This window comes from Apteryx mantelli, chromosome 9, assembly GCF_036417845.1.
Source record: "Apteryx mantelli isolate bAptMan1 chromosome 9, bAptMan1.hap1, whole genome shotgun sequence".
Classification (NCBI taxonomy): Eukaryota; Metazoa; Chordata; class Aves; order Apterygiformes; family Apterygidae; genus Apteryx; species Apteryx mantelli.
In genome coordinates, this window is record NC_089986.1 from 18,910,231 (window position 1) to 18,927,990 (window position 17,760).

Genomic DNA, 17,760 nt, shown 5'->3' on the forward strand with positions numbered 1-17,760 from the left:
TTAAATAATATTTATTTAATTTAAAGGTAACTAAAAAAAGGGCTGCTAGCAAGAAAAACTTTGAGCTCAAGGAGTTTCAGAGTTCCCCTCAAGCTGCACCACTAAAGAATGAACAGCCAGTGTCTTCTGACCACATTCAGCAAGATAGTTCTTCAGCTCCTTTAAAATCTACTCAAGCTGCTCAATCCACTGTTTCATTTCAAGACAATGTGACTACTCCAAGTGTTCCTCATAACAAATCAACACCAAACACTTCCAGCAAGCGAAAGCCAAGAAAGCTGGCTGTCAATTTTGGCGCACCAAAATCTTCAGAATAAATATGGTAGCTAGGTGGATTTTATCTTTAACTCTTCCCCCAGTGTTATGTTACATCATTTAAAAAAATCAGAAAGCTCTATTAAAAAGACCAGCCACTTTAAGTATAATATAAAATGAAATACATTTTATTTGCTATGCTTTTCAGGTTGTTATGAAAACTATAAAAATGATGTTAAAACTTAATTATTTTGACTTAAATTAACAAAAGCCAGGAAATGCTGAGTTAAGGTTACCATGCCATCCATTGTGCCTAGGTTTCTGAACAGTGGCTTACAAACTCTACCGGGTGAGCAGCAATAACAGTGGCAACCCTAATTCAGAATTGCCTTGCTTTTTGGGTGGGATATGGAGCAGTAATAAGTTGGGCATCAAACATTGCTTAGTATGACATTTTGTATTCTAGCTTATTTTTAAATAGAGTAATGAAATAAAAAGGAAAAATTATTTAAATGCAGTTTTCTTATTGGCTCTACAGGTCTTTTTGATCTGAATCAGCATGAATAGAACTTAACTACAGTGGAACTGCCAAATTTGCTATAACTGTGGACTGCTAGGTTTTATACCAAAGGCCAACAACTTTACAACTTTCAGAATTTAGATATTATTAGATCTCTAGAATTAGAGTGGCGAAAGTGGTTGCTGATGCAGAACCAGTTCCAAGAGATTAATTTATAGAATGTATTGAATAAAAAATACACCTGCAAATTAGAGTCTTCTCTGGTAAAGTACATTTAAATTTTTGAGTTAGCAGCTTTATTAATTTCATTGTTTTGGTAAAATAACACAGATATCTACTACAAATCTGGATAGCCCCCTGAAATGCCAGTAATATCCTGAATTTTTCTTAATAACAAAAATGAGCAGAGTATAAAGATGTCTGTTTGTATAGTTTGGCTGTCAAAATTATTTTTGCTCAGAGTCCATTTTTCCCTCCAACAGTCTGTGCCCTGATACTTTCTCTATGGTACATTGTTTTGTTGTTAGGTGACTTTTAATATTTATTTTTAGTTTTGTGGCAGAAGGTCTGTGTAGCAAAACTGACATTAAATTGTCATTAAACTATTAGTGTTAGTTCCATAATAATATCCAGACAAAAAAATGACTTGCATTTTTGGAGGGAGCTGTGTTTTAAGTAGTAATGCTGTTGTGTTTAATTCATATAAAAAAAGAGAAGGCTCAAAGGTCCCTGTGCTTTTTTTAACCCATATATGCTGTTCTCATTCACATTAACAGGAATTCTTCAATCTGAGATAAAATTTGAAGCTTCAGTTGGTGTTGTTTACTGATGTTGATTATATCTTGTTTCACTTTCTTCTTTGTTCTAATCTGTTCCAGAAAAAATATTTTTCCTCTAAGCTCAGAAAGCTTAGTAATAAAGCACACTTTCTTCTTTAGTGATTCATTTTGTTGCCTCCAAACAGGTTTCATGCTGGACCTGCAAGTCTGTATACTTCAGTTCCCCCCTACCTTGTTCTTTGCCTTGACTTCTTGATTTAGTATCAAGACTCACATTATCATTTGATGAGTTTGGGGTTTTTTTTAATTCATTTCTCTAAAACAGTTATTGCTTCAGCAGTATTTGTAGGATAGCAGCAAGCCCTGTAAAAAGGACCACAAAGGTAAAAATAAAGCTAAGACATTTTAATTCATTTTATTATCACAAACTGCGTAGAGTAGTTTATATACAGTCTTAAAATGCATTGTTTTTTTGTTGTTTTCTTTATAGCTGTCTAGTTTTAAGAGGTTTTGAAGCCATATTCCATGAAGGGAAAGCTGACCTTTTCGGTGATATATTGTCATCAGTAACATGATGCTGACATGCCAATATTTTAGAAGCATTTATATGCAATTTAGTTATGAGACACAGATTTTAGCCCTCCCGCCCCCTTATCCATATGAATTGTCTGATCATCAGAAAAAAATCTGTTTAGAAATTCCCATGATGGAGATTAGACTGGATTTCATTCATATATCACCTAATCTCCCAGGCTTCAGTCCCTTTTAAACTTTACCTCCTGTGTCATCATAAAAGTAGTTGATGATTGGTACAGATACTGTCATCTCTGCTGAAATTCTGAACTTAAAATTACAGAATTTCCATATATCTGGATAGCCAATTTATGCAGATGAACAAAATTGTGAAGGGGACTATACTACTAATACTGGTAAACACAGCAACTTTTTTCATTAATCAGTTGTTATTTTCAGACTGACTCCCCCACCTCTTCTGTTAGAAATGCTATATATAGTTGACATAGCTGGTTGAACTCTTAATTCTGTACCTGCTGCATATTGTATTAGTCCCCTGTCTTTAGTTCCAATATTCTGTGATATTGACTGCCTGGTGCCCAGTTAATTACAGTTTTACATGTCCTGGTACATGTGACGTCTGCATTGACCTATGCCATGTCCCCTATGATTTCGGTTATTTGGTTTTATATTTTATCTATGTGATTGCATTTAATTCATACAGGTATAACTTTAAGCATTTGTTTTTCTCATAGATATAAAGTATTTTGTAAGCACTGGAATTTTTCATTAGATCTTATACAGAGCAGTATTTTACTAAAAATCCAAAAGGGAAGACTTTTATGTGCGCATTTTTGTAGTTTCTGATTTTTTTTTAAATAACTTTTCAGTGTTTATCTGCCAAGTGAAATGTTTTAAATTTGCATATGAATGGATACAGAATGTATTTTTTGTGCTGTTTAGTGTTAAGTGTGCATTTGCAGATTTTTAGCATGTAGTTGCACAAAGGACTGTGCAAAGATATTTTAAAATATGAATATATGATACACTGAAGGAAAAACATTCATAAGAGTTAAATGCTATATAAAACTTTAACGCAATAGAATAATTTTATAAATTGTGTCTGTGTCTGCTTGGATTAAATATTGAAACAAGAAACATTACTTATTTTCACTGTTTTATTTTCAAATATATACTATATGGGAACTTCTGTATGCTCCAAACTGAAAGCTTCAGATACACGTTAAACCTCATAAAGCCTGATTTCTGAGATTCCCAGAAACAGCAACTGCCCACCTCCTCTGAGCTGTTTTTTGATGGCTTTCAACTACTACTCAGTTAAAGATACGGATTTTGTTACAAAGGCTGTTGGTCACTTTGCAATCAAAAGCATTTAACTGGTTACTGATCCTCTGAAATTTCTCTGGCCTCTGTCACCTGTTAGATGAAAAAAAGGAAGCAATGGAAAAGGCGGTGGTTACTTTCCAGCAAGTTCAGGGCTAGTGGTTCTTAGCATAGGGCAAAGCCAGCTGATGGCTGAACAGTAGGAGGAGTCACTAGTACCTGGACATAACCGACACCTAATGTGAAGTGTTTTTCTTTTTTTCTGTACTGGAGCAAAACACTGCTCAGATTTCTGCTGGAGCAGAGTAGAAATAGTTGCATCATTTGTAGCAAGGCCTCCAAATGAGGCATGACAAACTGTACACTGATACAGTGTAATGTGCTTAAGCTTCTTCAAGGGAGAAATAGCAAATTATATTTCATAATTAGATTTCACCATCCAAAATATTTTATAATAGCAGGCTGTTAAAGTTCAAAACTGCCAAACTAGTTATGAGTCTTTATTCTTATTTTAGAGAGGGTAAATATTTAATTACAATACAAAGGAGAAGAGATTTGCCATATGCTGAATTTTGTTTTCTTTGACCAGTAGTCTCTTAGGGTATGTTCAAACTCTACTTGTTCCCTTTTAAAACATAATGAGCGCTAGTCATGCCAGTTCATTTTACTGTCTTTGGCTGCGAGTCATTAACTTTGTTAGGATCTGTCTCTTGCCTACCACAGCACTGGATTTACACATAGAGAGATGTTACTTTCCATCTCGCAATTTATTCAGTGAATTAGCTTGTTTCAAAATACTAGTTAAGGTTGGAGGACACTCTAATATGACCAATTACTGCAACTTTGTGTAGCAATATTCTGTATAGAACAACCATAAAGGATTGGTATATGCATTCAGGTCATATTATTCAACATGAAGATATCAAGATACGAGCTTGCATTTCTAAAGTTCTCTTCAAATTACTAGTCCATGGACTTCAATAATCGTGTATGGCAAGTTCTGCCTTGTTACTTGTCCTATCTTAACCTATAGCACTACAGAAAATTAAGACAAATTAAGCAAAGGGATAACTTTAAAATTTATCAGTTTGTGCATAATAAATCTTGCGTGGAAACTCCCTTTAAAAAATTAAGTGACTTTGTTGAGTTTTGTTTAGTTCACTTGAACTATGATATAGATGACCCCTAGGAGTGAGGAAACTCAAAGAAGGAATGGTTGCTTTTACAGTAAAGGGATTTTATTGAGATGTGATCTCCGTATGTATTCCATAATCAGCCTTCCTTACTACTGAGAGACAGTTATGTTCTTCTCTTTCTGTCTCTGGAAAGGGGACACAGTGACACCAAGGGCATAAGGGCAGTCTGAATACACACTCTTGGCCAAAAGAATCCAAATTCAGGTGCGTGAGGATCCATGAATATTGAGAGTGTAGCTGATATGTATTTCGAAGAAGTGGATGTTGCAAGGTAAGTAGTTGTTGTTTATTAACAAAAGAATCCATAGTTCCAGTACAGCAACAGTTTATTGCTGCCGATTTCTGAGGTGTTTACTCTTATTTTTCTGAATTTTAAAAACTTCCTGTTTCATTCCTGCTTTGAAAGACTATACAAATCAAAGAGAACCGAATTAGTCCAAATGTTACCAAGTGCAAACAAGTATTTGAAAGGATAGAGAAGGTATTTTTCATTGAAACTTTGTTTTTTTTTTCAAGTAAAACTTAGTTCTGTATTTACTGTAATGAAAAGATAAAGGCTGGCAAACAGAAGTCAACATGTAGTTTCTGTGCCAGTAACAATAGCAACAAAATTCAAAGTCAGCAGCTTTTAGCATGATGGGGGTACAGGGTGAAGGAAGAAGAAATGTGATTCCAATGCAGGTAAGTGATCTACGTAAAAGTAACCTGTGCATGCCTTCGATTCAGCGCTCATTTGGGATATAACTGAGACATTTAATATTACATTTAATATTCACTCCTGATGTTTCTGCCAGTATATATTTCATTGAAACTGTTGAAGCATTTTGACAGTCCAGTGAATCTTAATTCAGCAGTATAAATGGAAAACACTGTAGGCTGGTGAAGCCTCTGAGTTTACTGAGCTTACATTCAGATGGTTCGTTCTTCCTTTTCTAGCTTTTTTCTGTGTTTCAGATGTGTCCTTTTCTCTCTTTTCCTTCTACTTAAGCTTCACTGATGAACATTTACCTCTCTCTGTTTTTAGACCCTTTCTGTGAATTTCCAAAGTTTGAAATCAGTGTTCTTTTAAAGAGTCTTCAGCCCTGGACTTTCTAGGTCCAAATGACTGTTCCTCCCTTCATTCATATACACACATATATGTGTGTATATATACATGTGTGTGTGTGTGTGTACATTCACACATACCAACATATATATATAGGACTCTCTCTGTTTTTTTTTTTTTCAAAGCTGTTCATAGTTCTATCATTTTCAATCCCCATCACAATTTCTGTTTCAGCACAAATTCCTTGTGTCCATCATCCTCTGGATGTCTCTTTATCTTGTATATGCATATTGTACAACCCCAAATAAGGAGTTACTTAGGATGGATTAAAAATGCAGGCAAATTGTTAAAGTTTAACAAAATAAGTATATCACTTTTCAATACACTTGTTTTGGCAGATAAACTCTTTTAAGAGTTGAGTGTCTTAAAACTTTATTGTCCTAAAGTCCACCTCATTTTCCGTCAAAGGTTACTTCTCTATCACAGACCAGGCAGAAAGGAAGGAATGCTTGTGCCTCAGGCACTCGAATGCAAAACCTAACAGTTTTGATGTGCAGTTCTCCAGTGAAAATGCTGATTTAACCAGTCTCTTATTACTTGTTCACTTGATTGTGCAGATCTGTTTAACATGGTCACCTTATGAACCATATCAAGGTATTCATCTGACTGAAACTCTTTTCCCCGTGCTATTTTTCAGCCTGATCAGTTCACCATGGAACCACAGGAACAGCTGTGTTGCTACAACGTTTAGCAGTGTGAGGGCAGGATTGTTCAGCAAGACTGGGACTGCTTAAGAAACATCCCCATCACTGCCTAAAACTTAAATCACCCATGAAGCTAAAATGCTACATGAGCTGATGTTATTGTATGTGATTCCTTCTGTTAACTTCAAGGAGACTGGTAACTTCTGGCAGGGGAACAGGAGGAACTGCTGTGAATGGTCATATGCTAAATTATTACAGTAAAATTTGCCAAAAGCTCACTGCTTTCATTTTGGGTCATCTGATAACTTTCTAGGCAAGGCATAAAGAATGATGTATGTGGGCTGCACAGCCCATGGAGAAGTAGAAATTAGTGGCTGTTTCTTATTTAAATGAAAATTGATTAAAGACACTGAGGTCAAATCTTACATAATGTTAAAACTGGAAATTTTAGACCTAAAGTAGTAAATACCAAATAGAGTTTGGAGCAGCAGTGGAAGGGCAGATGCATCGTACAAAGTACAGCTAAGGAGGAGCACATAGAGAAAAAGCAAGAGTTACAAGCTTTGGGTCTTGTTCTCCTAGATTTCAGTAGCTGAAATCCTATTAGCTTGGCAGGTGGCAAGTTTGATTCGCACCAGAAGCCCAGGGGCAAGGGAAGAGGCTCCTATTTAACAGTTGCACAAAAGAAATGCATCTGAGAGTACCTTAAAAAAAATTGTTGAAATTGTTTTCTGTTACAAATACATTTTAATTAATAATTTGGAAAGGTCCCGGTCCTAGAAAATGTCAAGATAGTTCTCTTTCTAGTAGTTGCAATCTTTAGTGCTCCATCTCTCAAGGCCTATTTTAATAACTGGGGCAAAACTGTTTGGCTTGGTGTTCTCCAAGGTGTATTTGTTGCTGACTGAAACATGCTGAGCACGATGCTATTGCTTACAAACATTCAGTGTAAATTACTCGTGATGCAGGTTTGGTCATCTCTGCCAGAGATGAGCTCGTTGTCCCTGATGTTCTGTTGTTTGGTTGGTTTTACTTAATAACTCCTTTCCTTTGCTACAGTGTTGGACGACTCCCTGGAGTGCATCCACTCCTTCATTTGATTTGATATTCCAGTAAAAGATAAGACCTGTCACACTTTCCAGAGACCAAAGAAACTGAGGATTTCAACATAGAAGATGCAGAAGTATGGTAAATAGCCGCTGCAGTAATTGGTATGTGACTCTAGGCATGTGAATTCTCTGCCCAGTGGAACAGTAAAATGGCACATGCATGCTCTTATTTAAACTGGCAGACCAGGATGGCTGTCTCGTAGAGGTTATACAGGTTGGTTCGTCAGGGTTGCAGTGCAGTATAAAATAGCTTTGGAGGGTGTCAGTGCATCCTCACTGCAAATGAATGTGTTCTGGTCTGTGCTAAACTCAGGCTGGGGCTTTGCCCATATTGGTGACTGAAAAACTGTCATAGTTTTTTCTATGAGGGCAATAGAGATTTTTGGGTAAGGAAATAATGCCTGTGGAGAAATTATAATATTTATAACAAAATAATGTAAGCTAATGCAAGATAAGTCATGTATGGACAAGCTATGTATGTCGGAAAAACGGTTGCCGCCTTTATTGCATTGCTTGTATCCCATTGCAATTAGAATGAGAATATAGAATTTATATTTCATAAATCTCTTATTTAAGTTGAGCAATTTTAATACGTGGTATATAACTGAGACTGATGATAGACTGCAGCTACGCAACTTAGGTCACGTTAGTGTCTGTCCAAAGTTTATATGGTATTCCTTGTCATGATTCATCTAAGTTCTTATTAGTTTACGGAATGGGGTTTAAGACTTGCATGAAGAAATCATTTTACAGTCATTTCCATGCAATACAGTGAATCAGAGGAGTATGTATTTGTAAAAGAAAAAAGTAATTTGCACCTCTGTTTTCTTTTTGAAGTTCCACTTTGTCTTGCAAAGAAATGCCCCCACTTATATTTTTATGCTAAAAACATTAAGGATGTCAGGATGCGTTTTCCCTATTTTATTTAAGCTTTAGATTCTAAATGTTTAGAGAGAATTTTTAGTCTTCTATACCAGCCACACATGTTAAATTTTATTCAGGGAACTTTCTTTATGAGTTCTAAATAATTATTACCAAAACAACAGAAAAGTTAAAATAGTTTGAAGAATAATCTCAGTGAGATACAATGTACTTGATACCTTTCTGACATAAATCTGGTAGTTTTCTATCTATCTATAGATTCTCAAAATCTCTAAGACTGAATAAAAGACCTGAATTTTCAATAAGAAAGACAAGTCAAAGAGGTTGTGACTTTCAACAAGTTGCTCCTTAAGGAGGGGAGTTAGGGCGGCCGTGCCTGCGGCTGCCTGATGGCTCAGATCCTCCCTAATCCCAACCTCGGGCAGCTGCAGAGGTCGCCGACGGCGTGCGGTGGGGAATCTGTCCAAATGTGCTTTTCACTGCCATTGGTATTGCTGGTTTCAAGATCAGAGGACATAAAAGTGTTGCTTGGAATGCAGCTTTCTGTAAGAGGGACTAAACAAAAGAACGAGGGGAAAAGTATTTTACTTTTGCTTTTCCTAGTAAATGAGGGGGTTAAAACTAATTAACTAATTCTTCTGATTAAATGGGGTTAAAACTAAATTCTACTGACACTAGTCTGGGGTCCAACATCCTGAATTTCATTGCCTAATTGAGGATGGTTCTGGTTGCTCCTCTTTAGTAGCAACCTCTCCATCCAAGGGTGGAGAAGGGGCCCTTTCTACCACTATTCCCTGTTTGCTATTCCAAAACCAATCTTTTTAAGTATTTCCCTATACGAAGGAAGGTAAGTGGCACAAATGATTTTCTGCAAATGAAGTTTTCGGTTGAATTTGTTCACGGGGTGTAATTCACCGTCTGCAGTGACAATCCCAGGAGCAGCCGTACCGAGTTGCTGTTGCCAACAGCGGGCTCTTAGCAGGTGTTTTTTTCATTTGGTGCTGCTGTAAGCAGGGATGGGGTTTAAGCTGGGTGTTTGCTCACAGAGGGAGCAAATATTTTATTAACGTGGTGAAAAAACTTTCCAGTGGCACTCACTGAATTATTTTAGAAACCCTTTAAAATGTGGTAATTGAGCCTTGTGTGCAAGTCTGTTTCGAAGTGAATTTCTAAATTCACTTCCAAACAGCTTTACCCACGAAAGGCTCGATCTGTTCAGGAATTCATTTCTGAACGCGTCCCCTTGTCCTTCGTACGGATCCCTGCGGCTTTGGGCCTCGATGGTTCTGCGGGCTCCGGCAGCAAGCGGCCTCGGCGGGGCCGTGACCGTGACGGCGGGGCTCGGCGGGCTGAAACGCCGGTGCCGGCGCCGCGGGGGCGGCAGCGTTGCCGCAGGCCGCCCCGAGGCCTCGCCCGGCCGCCGGCGCCCCGGGGGGGGGGGAGGGGAGGCGAGGGGGTGGCGCGGCACCTGCCGGGCGGGCGGGCCCTTCCCACCGCCGCCCGCCCCGCGCCCATAGGCCGCGCGGCCGCGCGCCCCTCCCCTCCCCTCCCCGCCGCGGGGCCGGGCCGGCGGGAGGCGGCTTTGTGGCGAGCGGCCGCGGCCGCAGTGCGCCATCGCCCCTCCGCGCGCAGCCGCCGCCGCCGCCGATGCCGTGCGGGCAGCGGGAGAGCGGCGCCGCCGCCGCCCTGTTCGTGGTGGGGGTGGACGTGGGCAGCACGGTGCTCAAGTGCCATGTCTACGACCGGGCGGCCGCCGTCAGGGGCTCCAGCTGTCGCAAGGTGAACGGGGGCGGCCTGAGGCGGCGGGGGCGGCGGCCGCCAGGGCGCTGTTCAGAGGCGCGCAGGCAGCGGGACCCGCCCGGCCCCGGCCGCGGCCGCCGGCAGCGCTGCTTCGCCCGCGGCCTGTGCCCTGCCCGCGCGCGAGGGCTGCGGCCTCCCGCCCCCTCTGCAGGCGGCGCCGGTGCGGCGGAGCCGCGAGTCGCGCGGGCCGGGCGCTTACCCGCGTCGCGCTGCGCGTGGGGGGGGTGCGAGTTCCTGCCTGGTTCCGTCTTGTGGAGCTCGTGCTTCTGGGGCGGGAGGGTCTCCAGAATGGACTGTCTTTTGCTGCTTGCTGTTGCAAAGAAAAGATGGCAGCGATGGGAAGCGTAAGGCAGCTGATGGATTTTGGGGACGAAAGGGGATAGTTTTACTATAATTCTTCCCGGCTCCGGTTGGAGACCCGGCGGGTGTCCGGCTCGTGGCCTGGCGCGCTGCTCCCACACGGAGGCATCGTCCCAGGGGCCCCGCAGCAGCCCCAGCTCAGCGCCACGGTGCTCCCGGAGAAACCCAGGTTCCTAAAATTCAGGAACCAAAGATGGGCCTACAGGCTCTCTAACTCCTGGGGTTTTAGGCTATTTTATTGTCTCAGAACTGACAAGGACTTCTGGAGATCAGGCACCCACGTTCAACTACGTATTCTCCTCTTAGAATAAATTCAGAAACTTTTTTTTTGTATTGCACAGACTTTTGTTAAGAACCGTGGTTTCTGTGAACAAGGTCTCTTATATGATAGTGCTCTTTATCTTTTGTGAACAGATTGAGTCACTTTATCCTCATCCTGGCTGGGTTGAATTAGATCCTGAAGTTCTTTGGAGTCAATTTATTGGTGCAGTAAAAGAGGCTGTACAAGGTAATGGCTTAAAAAGTTTCTGAGAAAGAAATTGCTTATATTCATTAAAAATAGTTAAGCTGTTGGTTATTTTTACTCATAAAAAATGTCATGCACTGACAATTTGTTGTTGAGTACAGGACTACAGCATACTTTAAGGCCTATTCAATTATGTAAAATAGGACTATTCAATTACTTTTTTTTTTTTAAGTGGACCCAGATTAGGATTGAAGTTGAATGAGCAGCAGTGTGCATATTGGATTTACATGTGGGTGACAGCTCCCTGTTGCTCCAGCTTTTTCTTTATGCATCATTCCCTAGTGCCTTTCTTCTTTCTTCCCCCAAATGCTTCTGTGTATGTAGATGGACAAAGAATAGGCTTTTTTCCTCCTTTAATTCCCCGTTCTTTATTCTACTGCCACTTTGTGAGTGTGTGAATGTGAGTGTGTGAGAGTGAAAAGGGGGTGCGGCATAGCTGTGCTCCGTTTCTCTGTTGCAACCTGATATTCCCCCTGCTCTAACCAGGCACTCCTCACTTGCCAGAACTCCCACTGCTTTCCCACTATACCAGCTCCAGCATGCTAAGATCCAGGCTGAATAACTTCCTGTACCACACAGATGCCAAGGACCCATCAACTGGACCCTCTCTTGCTTTCTCAGAGTGCCCCAGCCTGGAAGGCAGCCTAGGAGATGGGGAGAGTAACCATTGCCAGGTGTAAGCTGCAGCTGATTACCTGGGTCTCTGGGGCTTTGTTCTTAACAGCCGTGACAGGTCTGTCGCAAGAAAAGCCATGCCACCCTGACCACTAAAGGCCTGCTGGCTTCCTGCCCTCCCAGTCTGTAGGGCAAATCGGGGAGCAGGATTCTTCCCCTGCTTCTAAAAGGGGAAGCTTTCCTTGTGGCCAAGCTGCGAGCACTGTCAGCAAGCCGTGCTTGTGTAACAAAAAGCGTAAGTAAGCGTAAGCCTACACACCCCTGTAAGAAGGGGGCGGGTGGAACTGCTTCTTTTGTCAGGGTTGTTTCAAGTCCAGAGAAGTTTTCTGAGTCAAATCACTGCACAGTTGTTTATGCCAGCAGAGCTGCATAAATTTTTGTGTTAGTACAAGAGAGGGTATGGTACCAGAGACAGAAACGAAGGTCTGAAAGCAGAAAAAAGGCAGGAACAACTTTATTTGCAGGGCTTGTGAAGCTAAAGTATAGGGTTCTATGTGTGGATGAGCTGATGTAGCTCAGTGCTGCCCAAAGGTGGAAATTGTTCCTGGCTGCATGGTCTCACCCCACTCTCACGCTTGGTCTGGTGCTTGTTCAACCTTTCCATGGGACAGCTTAGCTCATCAGCTCAGCAGAAAACTATCCACACTTTATCTTTTTGTTTTGTTTTTCTCTTTAACGGAAGTTGGCTCTGCTGACAGAGTAATCCAGAGAGTATCACAGGTGGCACAGGGAAAGTGGGAGCATGCAGCTTGTGGAGATGGGGAGGGATAAGAAATGCCACTTTAATCAGCAGTGAGCTGCAGCAATACTGATACAGTTTTGCCTTCAGTTTAGACCCAGCTGGTAAGGAAAAGGAAATGTTGCCTTCATCATGCCACCTACTCCTGAGTCCTCCTCCCGTATACTGCCACTACCTGCAACACCTTTGCAGTCAGTGGCAACAGGGAGTCTTGTGAAAGCACTGATTTGATTTTCAGCTGACTGGGGGGAGTGGAGGAGGGGCTTGATACTGTTTGACTGCATGAGTGCAAGACTCTCATAAGGGAAGGGGCAGAAATGCATGCAGAGGTGGGCAGAGCGGGATGTCCCCTTTCGCTATGAAATCACATCTTTAGTTGTCACTCATAGGGTCTGCAGTAAGTACTTATGCAAACAAATAACTTTGTACATGAAACCAAAGATGTACATGTTAACCAAAGATTTGCTCAGATAAATAGGTTGAGAGTTGAGAGATCTTCAGAGTAACAGTACTTTCAGCAAAGTACATTGTCTGTCATTTAAGTGGAGTTTCTTAATGCGTATTCTTTTCACATAATTCTGCTTCTGCAAGCATGCATGGAAGTACTATGAAAGCTGACCAGAGCTGCTTTGAGGATTGCTGGGGATAAATTTGGCCAAGTTTTAAATATCTATATTCTATTAAATTATTTATTTCCCAAGCGTTTCATACGTTTATTGTTATCCTAGAAATGTGATATTTTTGTCAGTTCCTTTAATTTATTGCATTTCTGGCTTATTTTAGTTGCAGGACTTCAGATGCGGCAAATTGCTGGTCTTGGCATCTCAACACAGAGGTCAACTTTCATTACATGGCACAAGTATGTATGTAGTGTGTTGATTAAAATGAGTTCATATTCATGCCGTAGACTGGATGTAAATACTTGTAGGAATCCTCAACTCAAGTCAAACCACAACCTGGAACAGCAAACAGCAGTCAGTCATCTTCTGCTGCATTTGTAGAGAGAGTCTAAAGCAGTTCAGAACAGTTTATAATTTTATGTCCTTTTTGTTTTGTTCTTTGTACTTTGAAAAAAATGTTATTTTCTGTTTTTCCCTTCTGCTGTTTGATTCTGGTGAGAAGCCTTACACCAAAGGTGTCCAAGTGTCTATTACTAACTCAAATCTAGAAGGAGTACATGCATGTATTTTAGGAATCAAGCTAGTGTTAAATGTCCGTATCGGAAATAGTGCATGATGTTGATTTTTTGGGCAGAGTATTTCTGTAGTTTCTAATGGAAATGTTCAAATACTGTTTTTCAGGAGGACAGGGAAACCTTTTCATAATTTTATAAGCTGGCAAGACTTGAGATGTGCTGAACTTGTGAATTCCTGGAATAGGTCCCTTCTGCTTAAGGTAAAACTGTACTGTCTAAGACAGATGCTGCTTTGAACACATTTAAGCTGTTTCATTTTATGAAGAGCAAGGGTAATATATTAAATCTTGCCAATATCCTGTTAACATGCTGTGGCCTAAGAACAATTAAAAAGAAACTGGGCAAGATTAGCGTGGAAAATGGTACCGAAAAAAATGCAGTGTTGATAACCTAAAGATAATTCGTTACAGGAAAAGATATCTGTAGGTCTGTCATATTTTGTTACTTTTTAGTCTTTTTGCTGTATGAAAATGTTGCATGTTAATACTGTTAAGGCATATTTTTTGGATGTAGCTAGTTCTTGGTTGGTTGGTTTTGGGTAGACTCTTTTAATGTACTCTTTGCTCAGATTATCTGGAGAAGGGATGTCTTATGCTTCTCATGGTTTCTGCTTCTTACTTTTAAAAGAGAAAGGTTCACTCTAAGTGAAAAAACTGAAGTTACTTTTCTGTAAGTATAATACTAGCACATCCACAATAATAAGTTATATTCTTGATTTTGCCACTGTTTTTTTTTTTTTTTTTTGTGAATGAAATTTTGATTAACATCTCTATTAAAACATGACTGAATCTACCTATTCTAGGGACGCTTTCATTGGAGTAATGGTATGCAACTCTCTCAACCACACTGCATGTTGTAGTCATAGAGGTGAACTACCTTTTGTAATGCAGACCAGTCTGTCGGTATGCCAGCAGAAGTCAGTAAAACAGACTTGATAAGTGCAGCTCCTCTGTGTATTGTTCCAGCTATTAGAATCATGAGAACGCTTAAAAACTATATGTGTAAGGATTCTCTAACAGAATTTTAGCATTCTGATCTAATATCATGTCAGCTACTTTCATCTGTGTTATCATCCTTAAGCATTAACTGATCAGAAATCTTTAAAGGAAGAGATTAAAAATTTAGTTAACTCTTTTCTTTTGAAACAGGTAATCCATGTTATTTTTACAGTGCTTCATTTCTTGACTGGGAATGATCGATACTTGGCTCCAAGTTCTTTTACTTTTTCAACAAAACAAGCTTCTTTGAAGTTGTCATGGGTTTTTAAAAACATACATGAGGTAAGCTGTAGAAGGAAAAATAATAACTTTTTCCAGTCAGAATAATGGTTAGTGACTTGGCTTGCTTGTAACCTGTTCAGTCTTGTTCTGCTTGTTCTTTTCCTCAAAGAAACCAGAATGAAAGACTATTTTTATCTGTGTAGCATTCAGAGCATATCTACCTATAAAACATCTATTTCCACTTATTCAACTTTTGCCCTTTGAGTATGAAAACATGTAGTAGTAGGAAATTTTCTTCATGTGTAAGAAACATAATCAAATCATTTAACTTGCTTTCTTTCACTTCATATAATCTTAGGTTTAATAATTGTACTTTGTTTTGAAGTTGTTTGCACTTCAGTTTCTTATGGCAATTGAATTTATTTTCAGCTGGCACTATTACCTTTCCAGTCCACCTTATTCTACCTTATTCCTCGTGCTGGAATAATCTATAGACTAATGAGCACACTCTGAGCTATTTGCTGCTTTATTTTTTTGCTCTAATACTTACCCTTTTCTTTGTTTTTGTTTTTTTTTCCTAATATGTTAATAAATTGTGGGTATTTTTAATTTTGTATGTTAATTTTCATATTTTTTTAACAAAACAGTTATCATCCTTTTTTCTTCTTTTCTGTGTAAAGAAAAAAAAATTTTTTTGAGTTTTGTCTGGTATTTGCTGTCATAAAACTATTGAGAATGTCAAATATAATTTTTACCTGGGTGTGTTGATGGACCTGTTGAAAATGTGAGGTATGAAATTACATGAATTGGAAAATGAATTTCATGAATTCATGAAACTACAGAATTAGAGAATATGTAGCTGCTCAGTCTTCAGCATAAGATGAACTTTCTCCCATAAATTTCTCAGGTGTTGATATTTAAAATAGGTGAAAATCAAACCTAGAAGCTCAAAATTTCTGACTCTTAATTATAGAGGAAAATCCATTCAGTCATGTTTTCTGTGATTTGGTTTGTATGTTTTCCTTCTGAGTTCTCCAGCTGTATACAGTATCATTTAGTATAAATTAGGTGAAACTGAATTTTCTGTTTTAAAGAAAAAAATCAGGAAAATAATGTTTTGGACCCTGTACAAACATAAGACAAGATGATGGACCCATGCCTTTTTTGATTTTCAAGTGCATATTTTAATATATACTTATTCCTTCTATTTCTCTTACTTTACAAGAAAGTGCAGTATTCTTTGGACCTTATTTTCTTTATTCACCGCTGTTATAACTGTGACTATAAAGTTTCCCACCATAGGGCTCTGATGCCACTTCATGCTCTTTCCTTGGCAGCAACTAAAAGAAACTGCGTTTATCCTCTGTTAGGAGCAAGAACAGTGGTTCTGGAGGATAATGTTAATTAAGGTGCAGGGAAAAAGCATTTCGTATAGCTGAATCATCCCTGTTAGAAGAAATATTGGCAATTGGAGACTTATTCTCTAAAGCCATGAATATTATTACCCATGAAGAAAAAATGGGATAAGGGGTGGGGAACGGTGTTCCTCTTATATCCAGTTGTAAATGCTCTTTTGTATGTTTGTTTGTTCCCAGGCTGAGGAAGCTGCCAAAAAAAATAACTGCTGCTTTGGAACGATTGACACATGGTTACTATATAGGCTGACTAAAGGTAAATGTTAGAGCTGATCTTAAATGTGTATAAAACATCCTGAAATCTAAACAATCATGTTTATTACATATCATTGTTATTTCCTAGAATTCAAATACATTTTGACAATTTTGCTTTTGTTATAATCGATGAATGTTGTCAGAAGTTTACTGTATAAAAATATTTCAGAACTAATTATTTTTTGGGCCTGTCTGGAAGGGTAGTCAGGAAGGGAAAGAATTATTTAGTATGATCACCTCTTAAACACTTAAGATTTAGAGAAGATGGGAACTAATTAGCCTTGATTAAAGAAAGGTACCTGTGAATGCAGAAGAATGAAAAATTGTTTATAATCGGTTACTCAAGAGGGAGGCAATTTTCAGAAACTAAACTAAGAGGCAAGATATTACTAGTGGAGTCTGAAGGAGTTAGGCCTGCATAGTTTACCATCAGATGTTAGATTTTAGGTGGCAGAAACATGTATACAGAGTCATGGAAAAAGTTACAGTCATCCAGTCCAACCTCCTGCTCAAAACAGGGCTATCTTCAAAGCTAGGTCAGGTTGCTCAGGGTGTTGTCCAGTCCAGCTTTGATTACTTGAAGGGATGGAAATTCCATAACCTCTTTGGGTACCTGTTCAGGTGCTTAACAACACACACTGTAAAATTCCTTTTCTTACATCCAGCTGGAATTTCACTTGTTGCAGCTTATGATTGTTGCCTTTTGTCCTTTCACTGCGCGCATCTGAGAGGAGTCTGACTCTCTTGTATTTAAAGCCACCCATTAGGTAGCTGAAGACAGCAGTTAGTTCCCCTACTCCCACCCCTTCAGCCTTTTCTTCTCCAGGCTGGACAAACCCAGCTCCCCCAGCCTCTCCAGGTACATCCTCGTGATCCAGCCTCCTAACCATCTGAGATTTTTAAATCATTAGGTCCTTCTTGTCACAGATATTCTCGTGGGAAAGCTGCAAGTGTCTGAGCTCAACTGCATCTGCAGTACACAAACAGTGGATGTTCGGGATATCGTAGAATCCTGTCACAAATATGGAAGAATTATAGGGTCCTGTCTCAGAATAAGTAACTGAGTGAGAGCTAATGCCTGAGCAATTGTTTAGATTATAATAGACATTGATGCAATCAGTGTTCTTAATGTTGTCAAGAGTATCGGCTCTCTTCTGGGCAGCTTCATATGAGCAAAATAAGGTAATTATACATGCACATTTAAGGAGAGGGAGGTAAACTTTCTGTT

At 39.6% G+C, this 17,760-nt stretch overlaps 2 protein-coding genes across 10 annotated transcripts in view; both read left to right on the forward strand.

The window, feature by feature from the left end:
* The window catches only part of XRN1 (5'-3' exoribonuclease 1), a 42,881-nt gene extending 36,219 nt beyond the window's left edge, over positions 1 to 6,662 (forward strand). For 4 of the 6 annotated variants that reach the window (XM_067301865.1, XM_067301862.1, XM_067301860.1 and 1 more), the window contains one exon: positions 27 to 3,230. In XM_067301865.1, the coding sequence (XP_067157966.1) occupies positions 27 to 317 (291 nt within the window). In that variant the 3' untranslated portion in view covers positions 318 to 3,230. Of the gene's footprint in view, positions 1 to 26; positions 3,231 to 4,740; positions 4,906 to 6,349 lie in introns of those variants that run through there. The other 2 variants (XR_010885034.1, XM_067301863.1) reach the window with 2 other exon arrangements.
* A 438-nt stretch (positions 6,663 to 7,100) lies between these two features.
* Positions 7,101 to 17,760, forward strand: part of GK5 (glycerol kinase 5) — a 30,659-nt gene continuing 19,999 nt past the window's right edge. For 2 of the 4 annotated variants that reach the window (XM_067301866.1, XM_067301867.1), the window contains exons 1-6: positions 9,943 to 10,126; positions 10,922 to 11,015; positions 13,231 to 13,306; positions 13,749 to 13,842; positions 14,791 to 14,922; positions 16,458 to 16,533. In XM_067301866.1, coding sequence (XP_067157967.1) covers positions 9,995 to 10,126; positions 10,922 to 11,015; positions 13,231 to 13,306; positions 13,749 to 13,842; positions 14,791 to 14,922; positions 16,458 to 16,533 — 604 coding nt within the window. In that variant the 5' untranslated portion in view covers positions 9,943 to 9,994. Of the gene's footprint in view, positions 7,545 to 9,942; positions 10,127 to 10,439; positions 10,492 to 10,921; positions 11,016 to 13,230; positions 13,307 to 13,748; positions 13,843 to 14,790; positions 14,923 to 16,457; positions 16,534 to 17,760 lie in introns of those variants that run through there. The other 2 variants (XM_013944380.2, XM_013944379.2) reach the window with 2 other exon arrangements.